Source organism: Lichenostomus cassidix, chromosome 9 (genome assembly GCF_008360975.1).
Source record: "Lichenostomus cassidix isolate B80296 chromosome 9, HeHo_3.0, whole genome shotgun sequence".
Lineage (NCBI taxonomy): Eukaryota > Metazoa > Chordata > Aves > Passeriformes > Meliphagidae > Lichenostomus > Lichenostomus cassidix.
This window is the reverse complement of record NC_139490.1, coordinates 11709718-11728081: the sequence shown is the minus strand read 5'-3', so window position 1 is coordinate 11728081 and position 18364 is coordinate 11709718. Positions and strand designations below refer to the sequence as shown.

The 18364-nt window shown below is 53.7% G+C and overlaps 1 protein-coding gene and 1 long non-coding RNA gene across 2 annotated transcripts; one reads left to right on the top strand and one right to left on the bottom strand.

Annotated features, from left to right (window-relative positions):
* Nucleotides 1–1727: 1727 nt before the first annotated feature.
* HES1 (hes family bHLH transcription factor 1) lies at nucleotides 1728–3837 on the bottom strand. Its single transcript, XM_085069426.1, has 4 exons — nucleotides 3595–3837; nucleotides 3415–3510; nucleotides 3246–3333; nucleotides 1728–2486 (listed from the first exon to the last, which is right to left on the bottom strand). The coding sequence occupies exons 1-4, from the start codon at nucleotides 3700–3702 to the stop codon at nucleotides 2002–2004; spliced, it is 777 nt and encodes a 258-aa protein (XP_084925552.1). The 5' UTR covers nucleotides 3703–3837; the 3' UTR covers nucleotides 1728–2001.
* Nucleotides 3838–9927: 6090 nt separating this feature from the next.
* On the top strand, nucleotides 9928–13439 carry LOC146433281 (uncharacterized). The gene is made up of 2 exons (XR_014854036.1): nucleotides 9928–10078; nucleotides 12401–13439. It is a non-coding gene; the product is annotated as an uncharacterized LOC146433281 (long non-coding RNA).
* Nucleotides 13440–18364: the final 4925 nt, after the last annotated feature.

Below are 18364 nucleotides of genomic sequence, written 5' to 3'. Positions count from 1 at the left end.
GTCCAAGCATGCCATATCTGTTTTATACTAGGCTATTTAAACTCCATTAGCAAATAGGTTCATCTTGTCTTTCACTTCTGGATCTGCTGTATGTTCTCCATTAGCCTACAGCAAAGTATCTTTTTTTCTAATGTGCTTTCCAAATGAACTGCTTCAGCAGAAAAGGAAGACTCTGCTCAGCTGGAACAGCATTCACTCTTATAGGTGATGCATTACTGGTCTATATCAGCTCCACACAAGCCATCCAGCAACAGGAATTGGTCTGATGCAATTCCAAGACGGGTCCTGTGAGCACTTCTCTGAACACAAGGTGGGCTCAGTCCAACCCTCGGTACCTCCAGTGCACAGGCTTATGGCTGGTGTAAGGGAAGGAAAGCTCAGCCTGTACAGCTACATACCTGCCTTGGGACAACAAATCTAATATTCCCAAGCCTTGCACACAAAACCTGGCTGTGAGATGGCTCTGTGAGGATGGCAATGCAGGCAGGCCAGCACAATTGCTGGAAATAAGAAAGAAAGGAAACTCATCCCAGGGAGATCAGCTCCTTTAAAAAAATAAAAAATAAAAAAAAAAAAGCTGCCACTGTCCCCAACCTCATCAGAGAGGCTGCAGAGAGAGATATCCCAGGCACACACCACTCCCCTCCAAAATAAATCCCAGGATGTACTTTCAGATCAGGTGAGTATGTTTCTTTACAGGGAGCAAAGCTGGGGAGTCAAATCCCAGCAGGTTTAATCCATCTGGTCTCACTCTCCCCAGCTTTCATTTCCCCAGCACCTGGATACAGTCAAGCACCTGGCTGATCCAGACAAAATCCAACAAGCTTTTGCAGCGGGATTTGGACGGAAACCCCAGTGGATCCTGGCACATCTTAAAGCTGTCCGCTCTGAGTTAGGACTTGTTAAGAAGGGCCATGCAAGCTGTAACCTGAGACTGCTGCTCACCACTATCTGTGGCTTGCATCTTGCCTGGAAACGGGGCATCCCCAAGTCACAGGGGTCAGCTGCAGCTCATGATTACTGAGAGTCCTTACAGCCCCACATCACTCCCTCAACCACGTGTTTTCCATATAACAGCAGAGGAAATGCCCAACTCTATCAAAACCACATGCAAAGCATTAATCATCAAGCAGAACTTGGCTGGTGCTCAGGGTCGGGAACAGCTCTATGCTTTCAAGTCCAGGTGGAGGTGGTGCCCAGTGCCTGCTGCAGCCCGTCAGCCAGGAGACAGGAGCACTCGTGTCAGGCTTGTCCTGCAGAGAGCCACTGCTTTTGTAACATGAGAAACTGGCAGGCACTGCTCTCTCAATCAACCTACTGGAGTCACTTGTGATTTACACCACAGCCTGGGAAGCAGGCTCCTCCGGGTCCAGGGCAGGAGGCACACCCAAGCAGCTCAATGTCTTGCTTTACCATGGTTACTCCAACTCCATCAGCCCAAGGTGCCACAACAGAGCAGAGAGGTGCCTCCCACAGCACATCCACCAGCTCTGCAAATACAAGCTCTTTTTAACAAGTCTGATTAATTGAGCTGCTCCCAAAGAAGCAGTAATTACATCTGCCTCAGGGCAGGGAGAGGGGCCAGGTGATTTCACAAGACAGAGGGGACAGAGGGTCTGAGTGACAGCTCCAGCCTGGCGAACAGGACAAAGCAGCCCTGGAGCAGCAAGATCCACAGGTAGCCAGGAACTAGGCTCCCTCCTATGCACACATGCCAGAGCTCCAACTTTCTCCAAAGGCCTTCCAAAACGGAAGGGAAACTTTTATTTTAAGAGCATTCAAAAAAAAAAAAAACCCAACCAAAAAAAACAAACCCCCAATCTTTGGTGTCACATAAGGAAGGGGAGGAAAGGAAGAAGAAAAGATCTCGTGTAAAACACGAAACACTGTCAAGGGAGTGCTATGGTACAAAGGCACAATCCAATATGAACATATAATCTATGTACAGCCGTGCCAGCAGCACGGGGTGCAGTGCCAAGTCCAGTCCGGTGCCCGCCACCCTCACCAGGGTCTCCAAACCGAGTCGGCTGTGCCGGGTGGCGGGCCTGGCGGCGAGGCAGCAGTGGCAGCTGTGGGTGGGCCACCATACAGAGGCAGCACAGCTCCACCAGGAGCAAAGGCAGTGCTGGGGATGAGGAAGGCAAACTGCCCATCAGTGGCCGGCAGCAACTGGAAGCCACCGTACACCTTGGCTGCATCGGCCCCCGGCTTGCAGGGCATGCCTGGGAGTGGCCCCGTGCCACTGCCTGTAGGAACCAGGGGTGGCCCAAAGGCTGCGGCTGGTGGCAGCGGGGGTGGTGGGGGGGGCGCAGGGTAGTTCATGGTGTTGATCTGGGTCATGCAGCTGGCCAGGTGGCCCAGGAGCCGGGTGCGCACCTCAGTGTTGACACCCTCGCAGGTGGAGAGGAACCGTGTCACCTCGTTCATGCACTCACTGAAGCCGGCTCGGTACTTGCCCAGTACTGTGGGGTCTGTGCTCAGGGCGGCTGTGGGAGAAGAGAGGCAGTCAGCAGGCTCCACAGGAAACAAGGGTGTTGTACAGCCCACCGGCATTTCATCCTACAGCCCCTCTGAGCCAGGAATCCAGGTGAGGAAAGCAGCCCCTTTGGCACTGTGTTTTGTGTTCCCAGGTGCCAAAAATTCAGATGGAGAGCACAGACCCTCTGCTACCAAGTCCACCAGCATCATGGACCCAGGTCAGACATTTCCCAAACAACAGACAGTTCCCAAGAATCTACCTATGTCTTCGCATACTGGGGACCCATGTTGGAAACATAGTCCCTCCAGGGGCTCTTGTGCCTCTCATAGCCCCAAAACTGATCCATGACAGGGAGCACAACTCTGCTAATAGAGGGAATTTGAGCTGAGACTGCAGCCCTCCCAGTGCCCTCCAGTACGAGGGATGCAGAAAGAACACAGTGCTCTCCCAGCATCTCCTTACTGGGCATACAAGCACAGAGCATGATGCCAGTCAGCACCCCCCAGTAGCAGGGATGGAGTAATGTCCCCCGTGACTCTCCAGTACGCAGCATACAGCTGGGGAGCCACGGGCTCCTGGTACCAGGAATACAGGTACAGAACACAGTATCCTCCCTCCATCACTCCCCGGGAATGCAGGTGCAGAACCTGGTGCTCCTGCTACTCTCTCTAGTGTGCATGCAGGCAGAGTGTGTGATGCCTCCAGCCCCCGGGTCGCAGGCAGTGCCAGCCTAGCTCCCTCTCTCCGGTTCCACCCCGGGACTCACCGGTCATCTGAGCTCGCTGGAGGCTCCGCAGGTGCTTGACGGTCATCTCCAGGATGTCGGCCTTCTCCAGCTTGGAGTGCCGGGAGCTCTGCGGGAACAGGCGGGGCTCAGACCGGGCCGGCAGCGCCGTTTTCCCCTGCACCCCCCGCCCCGGCCCCCCTGCGCTTACATCCTTCTTGAGCGCGTCCAGGATAAGCGTCTTCAGCTGCCCCAGGCTCTCGTTGATGCGCGCTCGCCGCCGCTTCTCCATTATAGGCTTGGAGGACTGCAAGAGAGGCGGCGGTCAGCATCCGGCGCGGCTCCGCACGGCGCTGCCCGTTCCGTCCCATCCCGTCCCGGCCGCCCTTACCTTGCGGTGCTCTGCTGCCGTCTTCGGTTTGTCGGGAGTCGCATTAACGCTGGCGGGGGTGGCGGCCACCGGCGAGGCGCTGCTCTTCTCCATCAGGTCGGCCGGCATGGTGCGCCGCGGGCTGGAGGCGCCGCGGCGGCGGCAGCGGAGGGGCCGTGCCGTGCCGGGCCTGGCCGGGCCGTGTGGAGCGCTCGGGCGGGCGGCGGCAGGGCCGGCGGGGCGCGGGTGCCGCGCGCCCTTGGCCGCCCCTACTTATATAGCGCGCGCCGCACGCGCGCGGCTCGTGTGAAACGTCCCCCGCCGCCGTTCCCACACTCGCGCCCAGCCAATGGGCGCCGCCCGCACGCGGCCCCGCTCGTGGACGGCGCCCGCCCATTGGCTGCGCGCCGCGCGGCGGCCGCCGGCCAATGGCGCGGGGCGGGCGGCCGCGGTTTAACCCCTTGGGCACCGCCCGCGGCGGGAGGGGGACGCGCGGGGAGCGCCGCGCTAATTACCGGGTTAATTGGCGCCCGCGGCAGGCGCGGCCCCGCCCGCTCCCCTCGGGGACCGCCGGCCCCGGGGCGGGCTGCGCCGTGGGGGGCCGCGGCCCTCCGAGGTGATGGCCGGGACGCGGCGGGCCGAGTCCAGCTGCGGTGTCCGGAGCGCAGCTACTGTGTGCGGGGGCTGCGTGCTCCCGCGGTGCCCGCAGCACTGCCGCGCTCGCCCGCATCTCCCCAGGGCAACCCAGGTTTGCCCCCGGCCGCCCCGGCGATGCCACGCGGTGCTGCCCTGTCCCCGCAGGTGTGGCAGGGCTGGCAGGGTCGGTGCCCGAGGAGCGCGGGGCAGGTGCGCGGTGGCACACGCGGGCCGAGGCCAGCCGCCGCCGTGGGTTCTGCTGGCCGCCGTGGGTTCTGCTGGCCGCCGTGGGTTCTGCTGGCCGCCGTGGGTTCTGCTGGCCGGGCTCGCACGCCGGGCTGGCGGCGCGGGCACAGCCGCGCTGACATCGTGGGGCACAGGCGAAACCGCAGCGAGGGAGGTGCCTGTCCCACGGCCCTGGCCCAGCCGCCCTGCTGCCACCTCCGGCTGGTTTGGACAGTTTGTGGGTTACTTTAAAAAAAAAAAAAAAAAAAAAAAAAAAGGAAGGGAAAAAAAAAGTATTTTGCCTGGGGACTTGAATCCTTTTTTTCTCCCCTCCGCTTGACTGACTTTCTCACACTCCTATTCCCATAGTCTGCCAGCTAGGCCTGAGTCATCCTGCCAAGAACTAGACCTGGCCTATTCAAAAATGTGCTCACTTGCTCTTTCTCTCTGTCTCTCTCTCTCTCCCTCTTTTTTTTTTTTTTGAGTATACACTGTAATGTTTTTCCACCTCCTCTTGTACCTGATCTGCACCTGTACGGGGCCAATCCCACACGTATCACCCGATCTTGCCTTTTCAGAGACCGTGAGAAAAATAAAGTTCAAGAAAGAAGAGACATGTTTGCAGATCTCACCGGTGCAAAGCCCTCATCCCTGCAGAGGCTTGCCTGCTGAGCCTTCAGAGTTTAAAAAAAGGAAAATAAATAAAAGGGAGAGTGTCATGTTTAAAACTGCGGAAAAGTACAAATCCAGGCTTTCTTTCAGCTCCTTGATGGAGCCACGAGCCTTTTGATTTAAAAAAAAGGAAAAAGAATAAGCGCAGCCTTTAGTGTGTAAGGTTTAACTTCAGATGAACAATATTTGACGCAATTTTCAATTATCTAGGCAGTTGGACAAATTTTGAGTGAGGATAAGACTCAGACTGCACTGGGAAGTTAGTGCTGAAAAGCACTTTCACAGTTACCTTCATGGAGAAATCAGAGACAGCAGATTAGCATGAAAACTGCAGTATGTTTTTTGAGAGCTTAAAAGGTTCTCCGCTGGACCAATATTTCTTCTAGTGCTGACATTTGCATATATCGGTGGGGAAGAAAGTTTTGACAATTGGTGAGCTGGTGTTCTCCCTCCTGCGGGGATTTGCAAAGGGCTGAGGAAATGCGCGCTGGGCAGCCCAGTCCCTCCCGGCCGGAGTGAGAACAGGCTGCAATTATGTTTGTGGTAGCCGAGGAGCTGCAAACCGCCTGTAATTGCCGGCAACAGGTCGGTGTCTCTGAGGAACGAGAGCGGGGCAGGCAGCAAGAACAGGCTGTCATTAGGGGTTGTCAGCCTTCGCCCACACCGGCGACTTGGGAATTGCCTGGCAGCAGCTCAGCCCCTGCCCGCTGCAGAGCCTGCCGGCTGCGTTTCGCTTCTGGGATGTGTGAGGAGCCGGGCTGTGGGGACTGGGCCTCTAAAAGCGTCTGCTTCGGTGGGTGCTTTTTAGATCCATCAGCGAGTGCTGCGCAGGGCAATGGGAGGCAGCGACACTGGTGTGTCCCTGCTCCACATCTCCTCCGCCTGCCTGCTGATGTGAAATGCCTTCATGTGTAAGGGTTGTGATCTCCAAGCGGAAGCACGTATACTTGTGAATTCCCCAGGGATCAGGAGAGGAAGGGGAGGATTTGCATGGAAGGATGTCTCTGGAAGTGCAATGGCTGAAGCCAAGTTTAGGCTGGAAGGAGGTGGTGAGGGGGTTTGTAACCACTGAGGGGACCTGGAACAGATCCTCTGGGCGTCTCCAGCCCCGCCTTCTCTTGTGAAAAAGGTGTTAAGGGGGAGGTGAAAACCTGCGATAAAGGACTGTGCCAGGGATGCGGGATGTCCCTTGTCCCTCAGTCCTCCCAAAATGTTTTTTTGCTTTGCTCTGGCACTCATCTTGGATTACAATTTGGGAATTGTCCAAAACAGATTTGGGAAGAACCTTTAGACAGTGCATTAGGGCTTTACTGACTGGCAGAACATCTTGGAGGAAAAATGTGTTGGCAAGAAAATTTAGACTAGTCCTGGGCACAAGCCCAGGGGTGGGAAGGAATAAAATGGGATGCTGCTGTTGGGGCGGCACACAGGAGGTGAGGAGGTGGCAGGGTTGGCTGTGCCTGCTCTCCAGTCCTTTAGGAAGCAGCCAAGATGAGCAAAATGTGCTTCTAGAGATCCAAGTGTTTTAATATCCAGAGATTGAAGGATCTTATGAAATACAGAAAATAGAAACCAAGTTCCTTGTAAGAACTGGGTTGCAGGCTGGATCCCAGGAATGGCACACCAAGCCTTTCCTCTTTGGGTCACAGGCTGAAAACCTAGCCTGGCCACAGCTCAAAGTTGTCACCACCCTGAAGGCTGGAAAACAAGTGCTGCATCTCAGGGACACGTCCCTGGCACAGGTGTCTCCTCTGGACAGCCCTGCTCACATGCCTCTGCTCGTAGTTCCCGTCCCAGAAGCTGTTGTGCAATCCATACCCAACCGGCTCCCCCGGGAGGGGTGATCTCAGAAGCTTTGGGCGCAGGTTTCAGGATTTATTTCCCCTCTATAAACGTTTGCCAGATCTTTGGAACAAGGTCACTTTCAAACCGACTTCCTGACAAAGCTCCCTAGATGAAGCAAAGCTTTCATGGACGTTGCTCCCCTACACACCAGGTCTCTGTGGTAAAGAGGGCAGCTTTTGTGCAGCAGTGTCACTGCCTGGCCTCCTTGATGGCAGGAGCAGCTCATTTTAGGGCAGCAGCCTGGTCCTGCCCTCGCATTCTACTGGGGACCCATTTCCCAAAGACCTGCTGAGACCCAGGGTCCCAGCTCTGTCAGACGAGCCCTGGGGTGCTTGTGAGGCAGCTGCTCCCCAGGAGCTGGGCTCTTTCAGCTGTTCCCTGTCTGCCAGTGCAGAGGAGAGTCTGAAGTGTTTATTCATTTTACTCCTCACTGTGTGAGTCAGGCTGGGTGTGTGTGGGGCAGCTCTGGCCATTCTGCAGTGACATCTGCATGGAGGGACCATCCTGGCCTCCAGGAACTGATGCCCTTCATTCTGCTGCCCACACAAGTGGGGAGGCATCCCTGGGAATGGTGCAGGAAACTGTGGGATGAAAAAGCCAAAGCTTTGCTTGAGTAGCAAAGTGCCAGTCCGAGAAATTCCAGAGTCTCTAAGGACAGACATTGAAGAAACATTTTCATCTTCCCAGCCCATCCCAGCCTAGGCTGGAGCACGGCTCTGTGCTGAGAAAGGCTCTGGGACAAGAGCCAGGATACCTGGATCTCTTGCTAAGCTGATTTCTCTTGGCAGGCTCCTATCCTGCTGAACCAAGGAAACGCTGCCGGGGAGCTGACGGGGAGGGCATTTTGGCAGCTGTGAAATGCCACCCATGTGGATGGGAATTCCCTTCCTGATGCCCATGGCGTTACTTCAGAGGTTGCTGGTTTGGCTAGAACAGCCACATGTGCTAATGGGCATGAGATGGTGCAGCCCTAGCTTTCCCCTGTGTGCCCTTCCAGAGTCCCAGCTCCAGCCTGGTCCTGTGCTGGCAGCCAGGGCTGGGTGTTGGCAGGCATTGCAGCTGGGAACAAGCTCTGAGAACATCCATAAATTGCCTGTGAGGCTTGAACCAGTATCTGGCACTGCCACTGCCAGCCAGAGGCTGTGAGCTGCCCTATACCCTCTCTTAGAGATGCTCTTTTCATGCAACATGCCCAGAGTTCACCAGACCACTGATTTGCAGTCTGCTGACCATGACAGGGCAGTCCCAGTACAACAGCCAGTATCCTTGGCAAGAGATAGGAGCTCCAGGCAGAGGACAGACAGCTGAGCCTGCATCCCTCTGGGAACCAGAAATAAATGCGCAGTCACTGCCACACTCCAGAGGGGAGAAGGAGCGTCTCGGCTCTTGTCCTCTCCCTCTGTGGTGGAAGGTGTTGGCAGTGAGAGCTGAGTTATTTATTTATTAAGATCCCACTTGTGTTGCTGCCTGAGGCTGCTGGTCTCTGTGCTGGAGCTGTGGCGCTTGCGTGCTTGCAGGGAATGGAAACACTGCAAGCTATGAAGCAGGAGTACAGATATGAAAATACTGTGAGTTTGGCAGTGGTGGGGCTGGAGAAGGCACGAGAGCTCCTTGGCACAGAAAATGTCTCTGTCCCAAACACCGAGCAGAAGGAACTCTCTTGAGACCCAGATGAAGGTAGCTGTGCATCAGCTCCACATCCTGATCCAGTCTCCAGCCGTGTTGCTGCAGCACTGGTGTGCTGAGCCCTCTGTGATCCCTGACATGCTGTGGCTGCAGGAAGCCCCGCAGGCTTTTCCAGAACACGGCTTTTAAGTCAGATCAGATCGGCAGTGCGGTTTGCAGCCCAGCTGTGTGCAGCTGGGTCGGCACAGCCAGGCGATGGGAAGATGTGGGCGGGAGCGTGGCGAGGTGGGAGTCTCGCCAGCCGTCCTCGGCGCAGGGAGCCTGTGGCTGGGTGCGTCACTGTGCCCTCAAATTCCCAGCACACAAGCCCTTTTCTGTGCCGCCTCTGCCCTCTTCCCCTGGCCCTGCTGGCGCCTGCAGCCAAGGGCAGGTGGAAGCCTTGGCATGTGGCTCCCTGGGGACTCAACCTTCACCGACTGCAGACTCATGAATCCCATGGGGCCAGCCCTTGACCATAGTGTCTCTGCTCCTCTGCAGAGTGATCAATCATATTTTCTAACACAGTTCCTTCTCCTTGGTATTAATCAGTCCGAGAAAGCAGCCTGGACTGATCACTGCCATTGAGCTTTCTGCTGAATTTACCAGCTGATCACCATCTCTTCTCCTCATGCCACGAATTGGCAGCAGGAAGTGTGTTGTGTAAACTTCACGTTGTCCTCAAAACCCTGGCAACCACGATGATGCAGCAAGAAAATATTTGGAACCCTTGGGAGGTGCTGTGACAGACAGCCCTGGGAAGCTCTGCTGAGGGCAGTGCAAGCAGGACAGCCAGGCCAGGGGCTGTGTGTCCCACCAAGGGTGGGGATAGAGGTTTCAGCTCACCTGGTCTGACCTGGTCCTGGAGCCTCTGGGACACAAGGCATTCCTCCTAGAGAAATGGTATTGGTCACAGCTTGCCAGCCCTCCCATTTCCATTATTCCTGTACACATTTATTCAAGAAAACACAGGATGTTTCATGGTGCAGTGCTTTTCTACTGCAGAACAGAGCCTTTGCAGAGCCAGCGTCTTTCTTGACGTGTAAGTAGATGGACTCTGATAAATCCAAGGTACAATGAATCATTTGGACTTGGTGCCTGATCTCCCTGGTGTCTTCAGCTTGTTTTAGTTTGGCAGCATTATGGAGAGAATTAGCCTATCTCACTAATATTGAAATGCATACATAATTTGAATCCTGTATTCCTAAAATCAATATTCATTATTCAAGGTGACAGCAGAGCTCAAGTTAGTCCTTTAGCTATATCAAGAGTATCAGGATGATCACGTTATTTGAATTAGCGACCTGATGCAGACACATGGCTTCACACGCGTGGGTAGGGCGGCAGGGCACGGTGCTAGGTGCGTGGCCAGGAGGATCCGGGGAGCTGAATCCCGCCCTGCCTCCCGCCTGCGGCAGTCCTGGGGAGCCACCTGAACTGCGCCAGAGTTCAGCCGCGGTGGCAGGTGAGGTGATCCGGGGCGGCGTGCCAGGGGGACGCAGGGACGGTGGATTTTTGTTTGTTTTTCTGCCCTGGGCATTCAGACCTGATGTGGGAGGAGGGGATTTGAAATCCTCAATTAGCACTCTTTGACTGCAGAGCAGGGTGTGTGCTAGAATGCAGTGGTTTCTCCCTTATTTTCCTTTTTCCACTGGCTGATGTGCAGCCAAAGCCCTCCATTAGCCCTTTGGCCGTTGACAGGTGTTAGCAAGGGGTGGGATTTTTAAAAAACTCCTGTGCATTTTCCATTTGCTTTGGTTGTGCATGGCTGCACATGTGCTGGTCCAGAGCTGTGTGCATGCCAGAGATGCTGGAGAATCATCCTCGTATGGGCTAATATGAGATCTCTTGCGAGCTAGTCAAGAATTGATGTGTTACTAATTGCTGTAATAGAAAATATTATCCTTCAGAGGATGTTGTTGTTTTATAAACAAGGGGATAATTTACAGCTCAATTGCTTAAATAATGCGTTAATTGCTAAGTGTAATGAATAAATACATTTGCAAGTACAACATTTAATTTGCACAGATTCCAGAAGTCTAGACATTAAGAGGCAGATCATTATTTGATAAGTAATCTGGAATGTCGTATGAAATGACATTTATTTTCACATGATGAAATATCCTGAAATGAGGTTTCAAGGTCCTTGTCCTTCCTTCCCTTCAATGAAGGGCAGCGTTGTCATCGGCTGCCTCACGAATGTGTCCAGGCTGCCTGGGAACACGGGGGAAGGGAGGAATCCTCCAGGAGTGACACAGAGAGGAGTAGCAAACCTAGGTTCATGCAGGTCCAAGTGTTTAATATTACAAAATGCAAAGGGAGAATACAGAGCCAAAAATGGGGCATGTCTGCAGTAGGCTTGGAGGCTTCACATCTGTGCTAACTGGCACAGGATGACTGAGGGGCTGTGAAAAGCACAAGGAGGACCTGAGGAGGTGAGCTGGGAGTATTGGTGATGAAAGGGAGGCATTAGTGCTGCTACCAGGGCACTGGTGAGGCTTTGGTGCAGTGTGAAGATGCAAGCAGAAGCAGCAGCAAATAAACCAGCAAAGGGGGCTTTTGCAGGCTGCAGCTGTCCATTCGTGCCTGGGGGCTGTTGCTTGCACCGTGGGAGGCTGCAGGAATCTGTGCAGTCTGATCTCCAGGGAATTCTCCAGGGAGTGAGGAGCCCTGCCTGCTGCTGCTGCTGGAGCCGGGGCTGGCTGCTGCTGCCCAGAGTAAGAGGCCCCGCAAACAGAAGGCACCTGTGCTTCAGTTGCTGATATTGAATAATCTTGGGCTACTGGTGCCCTTTCGCAGACCCATATCTTTATTGGAGGCTGTTAAAGCCAAACCTCCCAACAGCAATAACATGACTACAAAGCATTACTAAGAATAAAGTACGTGGGAATAAGGGAGATACTGAGATCCCAGCCAATTTCAGTACAATACAAGTCTGAAGTACCTTATAAAGTTAACAAGTCAAATTTAAATGTATACAAGGCTCAGGAGCATACAGGAAACAGGATCGGCCAAACCTTCAAAGGCCCATCATTGTCTTTCAGAAAGTCCACTGAAAGGCTCATGCTGTAAAAAAGGTGTATTCACATGGCTGATACAATGATAAACCCGGTGGAGAAATGCCAGCAGCCAGAGTGGGCAGGGATGCTCCCTGCAGGGATGCTATGGTGGCCCAGCCCGTTGAGTGCTTTGCCCTGCTCTCTCTGCTGCTGCACCACAATAAAAGAGGGTTCTGGTGTAAATCTGGGGAGTGTTTGGCAGGTGACTGACTCCAAGACAAGAAGCAACCCTTGCCCCTGGCTTTATGACAGGTCATCCAGCCTCTGCAATCTCGCTGCTGGAGAGGTAAAAAAATAGCTTTCCTGCCTTGCCCAGCACCAGCTGCAGCCAGGAGTGCAGCACATGGTGGTGGCTTCCCTGTCCCCTGTGATATAAACACCTTGGATGCCACATACAGGAGGGGACAAGGAAAGAGCCAGGAGAGACTGCTTGTGCTGCTTGCCCAGGAGCTTGTCCTTGCTTTCTCAAAGCTGAAGACACCTGTGGATTAGAGGGGTCTTCTGTAGGCACCTGGAGAACAGTTTGTGAAGTGTTACAATGTGAAAACTATGCCAAAAGGTCCCAAGCCTGCTCCTGTTTAGCTTCCTTAAGTACCAGATTAAGAGCCAAATGTGCTCATGAAATGCCAGACAGAGACCCAGAGCTCCTTCAGCCTGCCTGGGTGGTGTCAGTATGGTGAGCTTACTGTGCTTGATCTTTCCTTCTCCTGTGTGTTATTTGTGTTTAGCAGGCTGTATTCTGTCTTCATCATGTGCCATAGTGTGTTTATACATCTTACCCATCCATTTGAAAACAAGAACCAATGCCACAGGACTTACCAACCAGCCACATTCTCTAGCAGAGCATCCAAGCAAGCTGCATTGCAAACCATCTGAAGACTGCAGCAGAATGGCAGAAAAGTCTCAGGAAAATGCCCTGCTATAAAGACATTGGAAAATCAAGGTTGTTTCATGGCTTGTTTGTGAGGAGGAAGGAACACCACCCCAATTTGGTGCCCCTGAAGAGGCCAGCAGAACTGGGATGCATGTTGCAGGAGTTGGCGTGCAGGAATTCATGAACCATACGGCCTTGTCAAAACTAATTTTTAAATGAAATGCAGTGTCCTAGCAAAACACATGCCTGAGACTTAAACCAAAACCGAAGTACAAAATGTGGTGTTTAAAGGCTGGGTTCCATCTCAAGTGAATAGAAGCCACATGCATTCATCTGAGATCAGATTTTGGCCTGATCTGAAGTTGTGCTCATGGAGGCTGCAGTGAGAGCAGGCAGAGGAAATCTTCTTCTTCTCCTGCAATCCTCTAGACAACATCAGCCTTTCTGCACTTGCCAAGTGAAAAGATTTCTGACACCAGCCCCTATGTCTGTAGGCTCCCCAGGTGTGGGATGGAGCATCCCAGGGCTGCTCAGCTGCTTGCTCCACACTATGTTCCACCTGCCTGAAAGCCTGGTGCAGATCTGCATCTCTCTCCCCTTGCTGCCTACAGTGGGTTTGGGACTGTGGGCTCCCAGTGACACCACTCTGTAGCAAGTGTCCTGCAAAAGTGCCAGTATTGAGGCTTAACCTTTATTAACTGGGGAGAGAAAGAAATAATGCTGGCAAAATATTGTCAAATACTTCAAATTAATGATTAATTCTAGATGGAGTGATACTGTTTGATGTGGTCTTTACTGGTTTAAACAGGAGAAGAGTGATTCACTCCAAAGGAATTTATAAAAACACAAGTATTTGCTCATGGACAATAAATACTGGGGTAGATAAAAAGGGGGATGAAGTGTTCGGTGTTGTGATAGCAACTCTGCTTGAGAAAACTTTTGACCTTCTCACATCTTAAATCAATGCCCCCCTTCCCCTTTCCTCCAGGCCTGCTCCTGAGGCTGAGAGAATGGGGTATGTGGGAGCACACCAGGCTTGTCCTGGGCTGTGTTGCTGGCAGGTTCCCCCTGTTTCCCTCTTGTTCCCACGGGGAGGACTCGGCACCTGCTGGCGCCCGCCGAGGGGCACAGGGCAGCACCCGACAGCAGTTTATACAAACTGTGTACACAGCCTAATCTGTCAATTTGCCTGTTGTAAAAGTAAGCGCATAAACTGGTGCTGAAGTTGCTGTGGTTTACAGAGCTGCTCCAGGGGAAGCTGAGATTTATGCTGTCTACTGGCGAGCGAGGCATCCCATCCCATCCCATCCCATCCCATCCCATCCCGTCCCGTCCCGTCCCGTCCCGTCCTGTCCAGTCCCGTCCCGTCCAGTCCCATCCCGTCCAGTCCCATCCCGTCCAGTCCCGTCCTGTCCCCTCCCACCCTGTCCTGTCCCATGCCGTCTCACGCTGTCCCCTCCCAGTGTGGACAGGCAGGTTGCCCAGGAGGGCTGGCTGCAGGCAGCAGAGAGCCCATGGACAGCCCTGGGGGAGCAGCAGCAGAGGCGCCGGCAGTGCTGCGCCTGCCCCACGGCGCCTGCCAGCCATCGGGGTACCTGAGGGAGGGAGCTTGCTATCTACCTTTCCCGTGGGAATACGATGCAGCCAAGATAACCTCCAGACCTCGCTGGGACTCTGCCAGTGCCATTAAAGTGTTGACATCTGCTGATTACCCTGACATGATGCTGGTTTTATTGAGACAAGATTAGCCACTTGCACTTTGAAAGGAGGCTGGGCACACACCGTCACCGGCTGTTCCCTGTCAGGAAGGGCTCCAGAGCCTTTTCCACTCTGGTCTTTTTTCTTTTAAAAAATTGAACTATTTTTGCCCTAAAAATAACAACATGGGAGTGAAGGTGAGAAGCAGACCGAGCAAAGTCCCTGAGCTGGTGTCCAGCCTTGCCGTGTCTGTTGTGGCTTAGCCAGCGGCACAGGGTGGCCCTGGTCACATCACCTGTCAGTGTGGGGCTGATGGAGCAGAGCTGGAACCCACAGAGGGGCTGAGCCCCTGCCTGCAGCCATTCCCGCGGCATCGCCTCGCAGGCTGTCAGCGAGCCTTTCATCACAGCCCCTTCTGACATCAGCCTTTCCAAAACACCTGAGCTCCTTGTGGTCCCTGTGCTCATAACACTTGGAAGTGACAGCGGCTTCTGGTTCCAATTAACCCAGGGGCAGTTTGGGGACTATCTGATTGCACCGCAGTGGAGGGGAGAGGAGAAAAAGCCTTTCTGGGAAGCAGCGATTGAGTGTGTGGGTGAAGAACTTCTGAAAAAAGCAGATGGTTTCTCTCTTTCCTTCCTCCTTCTTTTCCTTGTCTTTTTTTTTTTTTCTCCCTGAATTCCATGGAACAGACAACCCAACAGCACATTTTTCACCATCAAAGCTTTGCTGAAGGGAATTCTCCACTGCTATTTCATTTCTTCCTGATGTTCACAGATTGTAAAGCAAACGGCCTCTGGAGAGCAGGGAGGGCAGATCTGTCTCGGGGTGACAGCAGAGCACTGGCTGACATCCTTGGTGCACAACAGGATCTCCCTGGCAGCTGGCAGCCAGGGGAAATGAACACACATCTGCCTTGGGATGCTGGGTGACAAACACAGTACTGCAGCTGGCTGCTGCTAGCATGGGAATCTGGGACACACAGGGATTTGTCAAGGTCCATAACCTCTGCCTTGGACACCTGCACAAGGCTAACAGCCATGAGCAGAAGCTGCAAGCAGCAGGGAAAAGCAGGCAAGAGTTCCTGGGCTGGCCCCATTAACTGATGCTCTCTGAGAAGGAGATGCATTTGCAGGTCAGTAGAGGCAGGTCCTGCCTGGAGCCTTCCTCCCACAGCCTTCCCACCATCACACCGCAGAGATCCTAAATACTGTGTCTCTGGGAGAAACGGGGAGGGAGAAAGCCATAATGCCATGAAATTCCAGCCCACAGTGTGCCAGTCCTTTAATTTACTCTCTCTCACATGCAACATGTTCAATGCCCGTCAGAAGAAAGGTGGTTACAGGAGGAGATGTAAATGGAAAATAAGCTTGAAGGGTAGATGGGGTTAGAAGGTTCAGTTTTGTTAATCTGAGATGTGTCTTTTTATGACACCATTTTTAGACCTGGCAATGCTAGCTGATTGCTGCCTGCTGCGATGCATGGCAGCACTGGCCAGCTGTGGGAAGATTCTCCTTGAAAAGGAGGAGTGAGGATTCACCAAGGAGCTTCAGCACAGGGAGAGAGAGGAGCAAAGACAGCGGCCAGTTGTGCTTGGAGGGCTGAAGGAGGATACTGGTGGCTCTGCTCTCCTTTCAGCAGTGATTTGGACACAAAAAGGGAGTATTTCCTTGAAAAATGTGTTTCCCCAGCCAGGAAAGTGAGACCTGGAGGCCAGTGTGGGGCCTGGAGCTCCTGCCCAGTCCCTTGGTGTTGGTGGGTAGCTGGACAACATGCTTGGTACAGGTACATGGCTGAGTAAGAGGAAGAAAACATTAGAAGAGAATGGCAAAACTGCTGGCAAGACAAATAGGACTGAAATGATCACTAGGACCAAGAGGGTCCAGAGCAACTTCCAGCCAGAGCAGTTGCAGTCAGAAAATAACCTCCTTGCTCACTGAAACATGAGCCACACATGAGAGGGACAAGCCAGCACAGACTGGGGACAGGCTTCCCTTGCACTGTGTCTCCATGGCCTCATTCACCACTGCTCACACAGGAGCACAAGCCTGCTCCTTGCCATGAGCCAGAGGAGGAGGAGGCATTGGAGGCAGAGGTGAGGAGCAGCCAGCCCCATGGGGTTTATCACTGGATATGTGTCGCACTTGTCACCTCTGACAGCAGCTCTATGCCTTGAAGATGTCCTTTGCCTAAGGAAAAGCTGCTTACAGGCTCCAGAGCCGAGACAGTGAATGGCAGCAACCCTGGATTAGGATGTGGGGGCACTGAAGGGACGGTGCACAGAGATGTCACCCCATGCTGTCATGCTGCTGGTGGTGCATGACACCAGCGGTGAGCTGGGCCTGTCCCCACATCCTGGGGCTCCAGAGTTACTGACCCAAATTTGGCAGGTTTTGGGTGAAAGCAGGCTATCTGTGAAGGTACTTCAGCCCTGCCCCCTACGTGTCAAAGGGATGCCCAGTGAGAAAAAGGATACTGCTCACTCTCCCCGCTGCACTCCGGGAACCCATCCGGCTCCCAGCGAACCGGCAGTGGGGTCCGTGGGAAGAGGACAAACGCGGGGCTCGCTGGCAGCCCGACAGAGCCCGGCGGGGCAGGAGCCAGCCCAGCCGAAGAGCTGCTGGTTTTCACACCCCGCCAGCCTGATGAGCAGCCCCGCTCCCTCGGCGCCCAGCGCCTGCAAGGGTCAATTACAGCGATTACTTCAAGGAGTCAAACCGGCTGCCGGCAGCGCTGGGGAAAATCTTTGTTTCGCGTTTGGCTTTGTCAAAGGGAAGGAAAGAAGTGCCTGGGCATGCGGCGGGGGGTGAAAGAGCCTTTGCTGTATGCAGGGCAAAAGTCAGAGGGTGGCTGGGTGTTTGGCGGGGGAGGAGGCCACCCCGGGGACAGCTGCCCTGTTGTGCCAGTGCCACTGAGCAGCACTTGGGGTTTGGGCAGCCTCCAGCACACTTGGTCACTGCTGCCCAGTGATCTTAAAAAGAAGCAAACCAGTTAGTGGTGGAGACAGCCTTTAAAAATCAGTGTGAAACCTTGGCAAGTTAAAAGTAAAGTCACAATAAAAGGAATTTAAAAGTCTGGGGAAGAACTTGCTAAAGGTATTAAAACCTGAAAATAAACATATTTGCATAAATGCCAGGGGCAGGAAACCAGCCAACAAGCTGGTGCAGGTTGTGGATGATGGAGGCATGAATAGAGCACCCAGGGAAGGCAAAGCCTCAGCAGAAAAACTGATTGGTGGCTTGAGGATGCTCAGGCAGTGTCTGTGTCACCCTCCCTGCAGGGCTGTCCTACAGCAGGGGCCTGCTGGAGATGTCTTCCAACAAAGTGAGGGGCTGCAGGTGGCACACATGTGAGACAAGGCAATGCCAGCCCAGATGGGGTTGGTGGTACCCAGCTTTTCCTGCCAGCCTAGGGCAGAGGGTGGGGAAGGAAACATGAGCTGCAGCCAGAGGGGCTCAGGGGATCTCATGGGCAATTTGGGAGAACTCATCTATGACAGATCTGGGTCAGTGCAGCACTTAGGGGAGACTCAACACCGTTTTGCAGGGGGAAGCCATGCCTCGCAAATCAGCCAGGTCACCAAGCATGGGGAGCAGAGCAACGTGCTGGTCATGGAGCAGTGACACTTCCAAAATGTTTTTTTTTTGCCTTGGCACCTCTCCAGAAAGTCCTTAATGTCCAATGGAGTGAAGGGACAGTCACCTTGCATGGGAAAACAACTGGTTAAAAGACTTACAGACAGCAAATGTAAAGTTCACTTCTGAGAGGCAAAGGGCCAGGCAGGAAGCTGTGCCCTGGTGCCTTGTTTTCCATGTGCTACACTGGCTCTGAGCTGCCAGCCAGAAATGCTGCCCTGCCCACCATTGCTGCCTCCACTGTGCAGCACCTTCACCCCTCCCTGAGTTTTATGAGCAAGGATTGACCAAGATTTCCTCTGTTACATTGACAAATATCTTGAGTCAGGAAGAAAAAGAAGCAGAACCTGTCTCTGCATTGCATACTGGGGCCATGTCATGGGATCATACAATCAATGGTTAGGGTTGGAGGGGACCTTGAATATCATCTAGTTCCAACTCCCCTGCCACAGGCAGGGATGCTACCCACTAGATCAGGTTGTTCA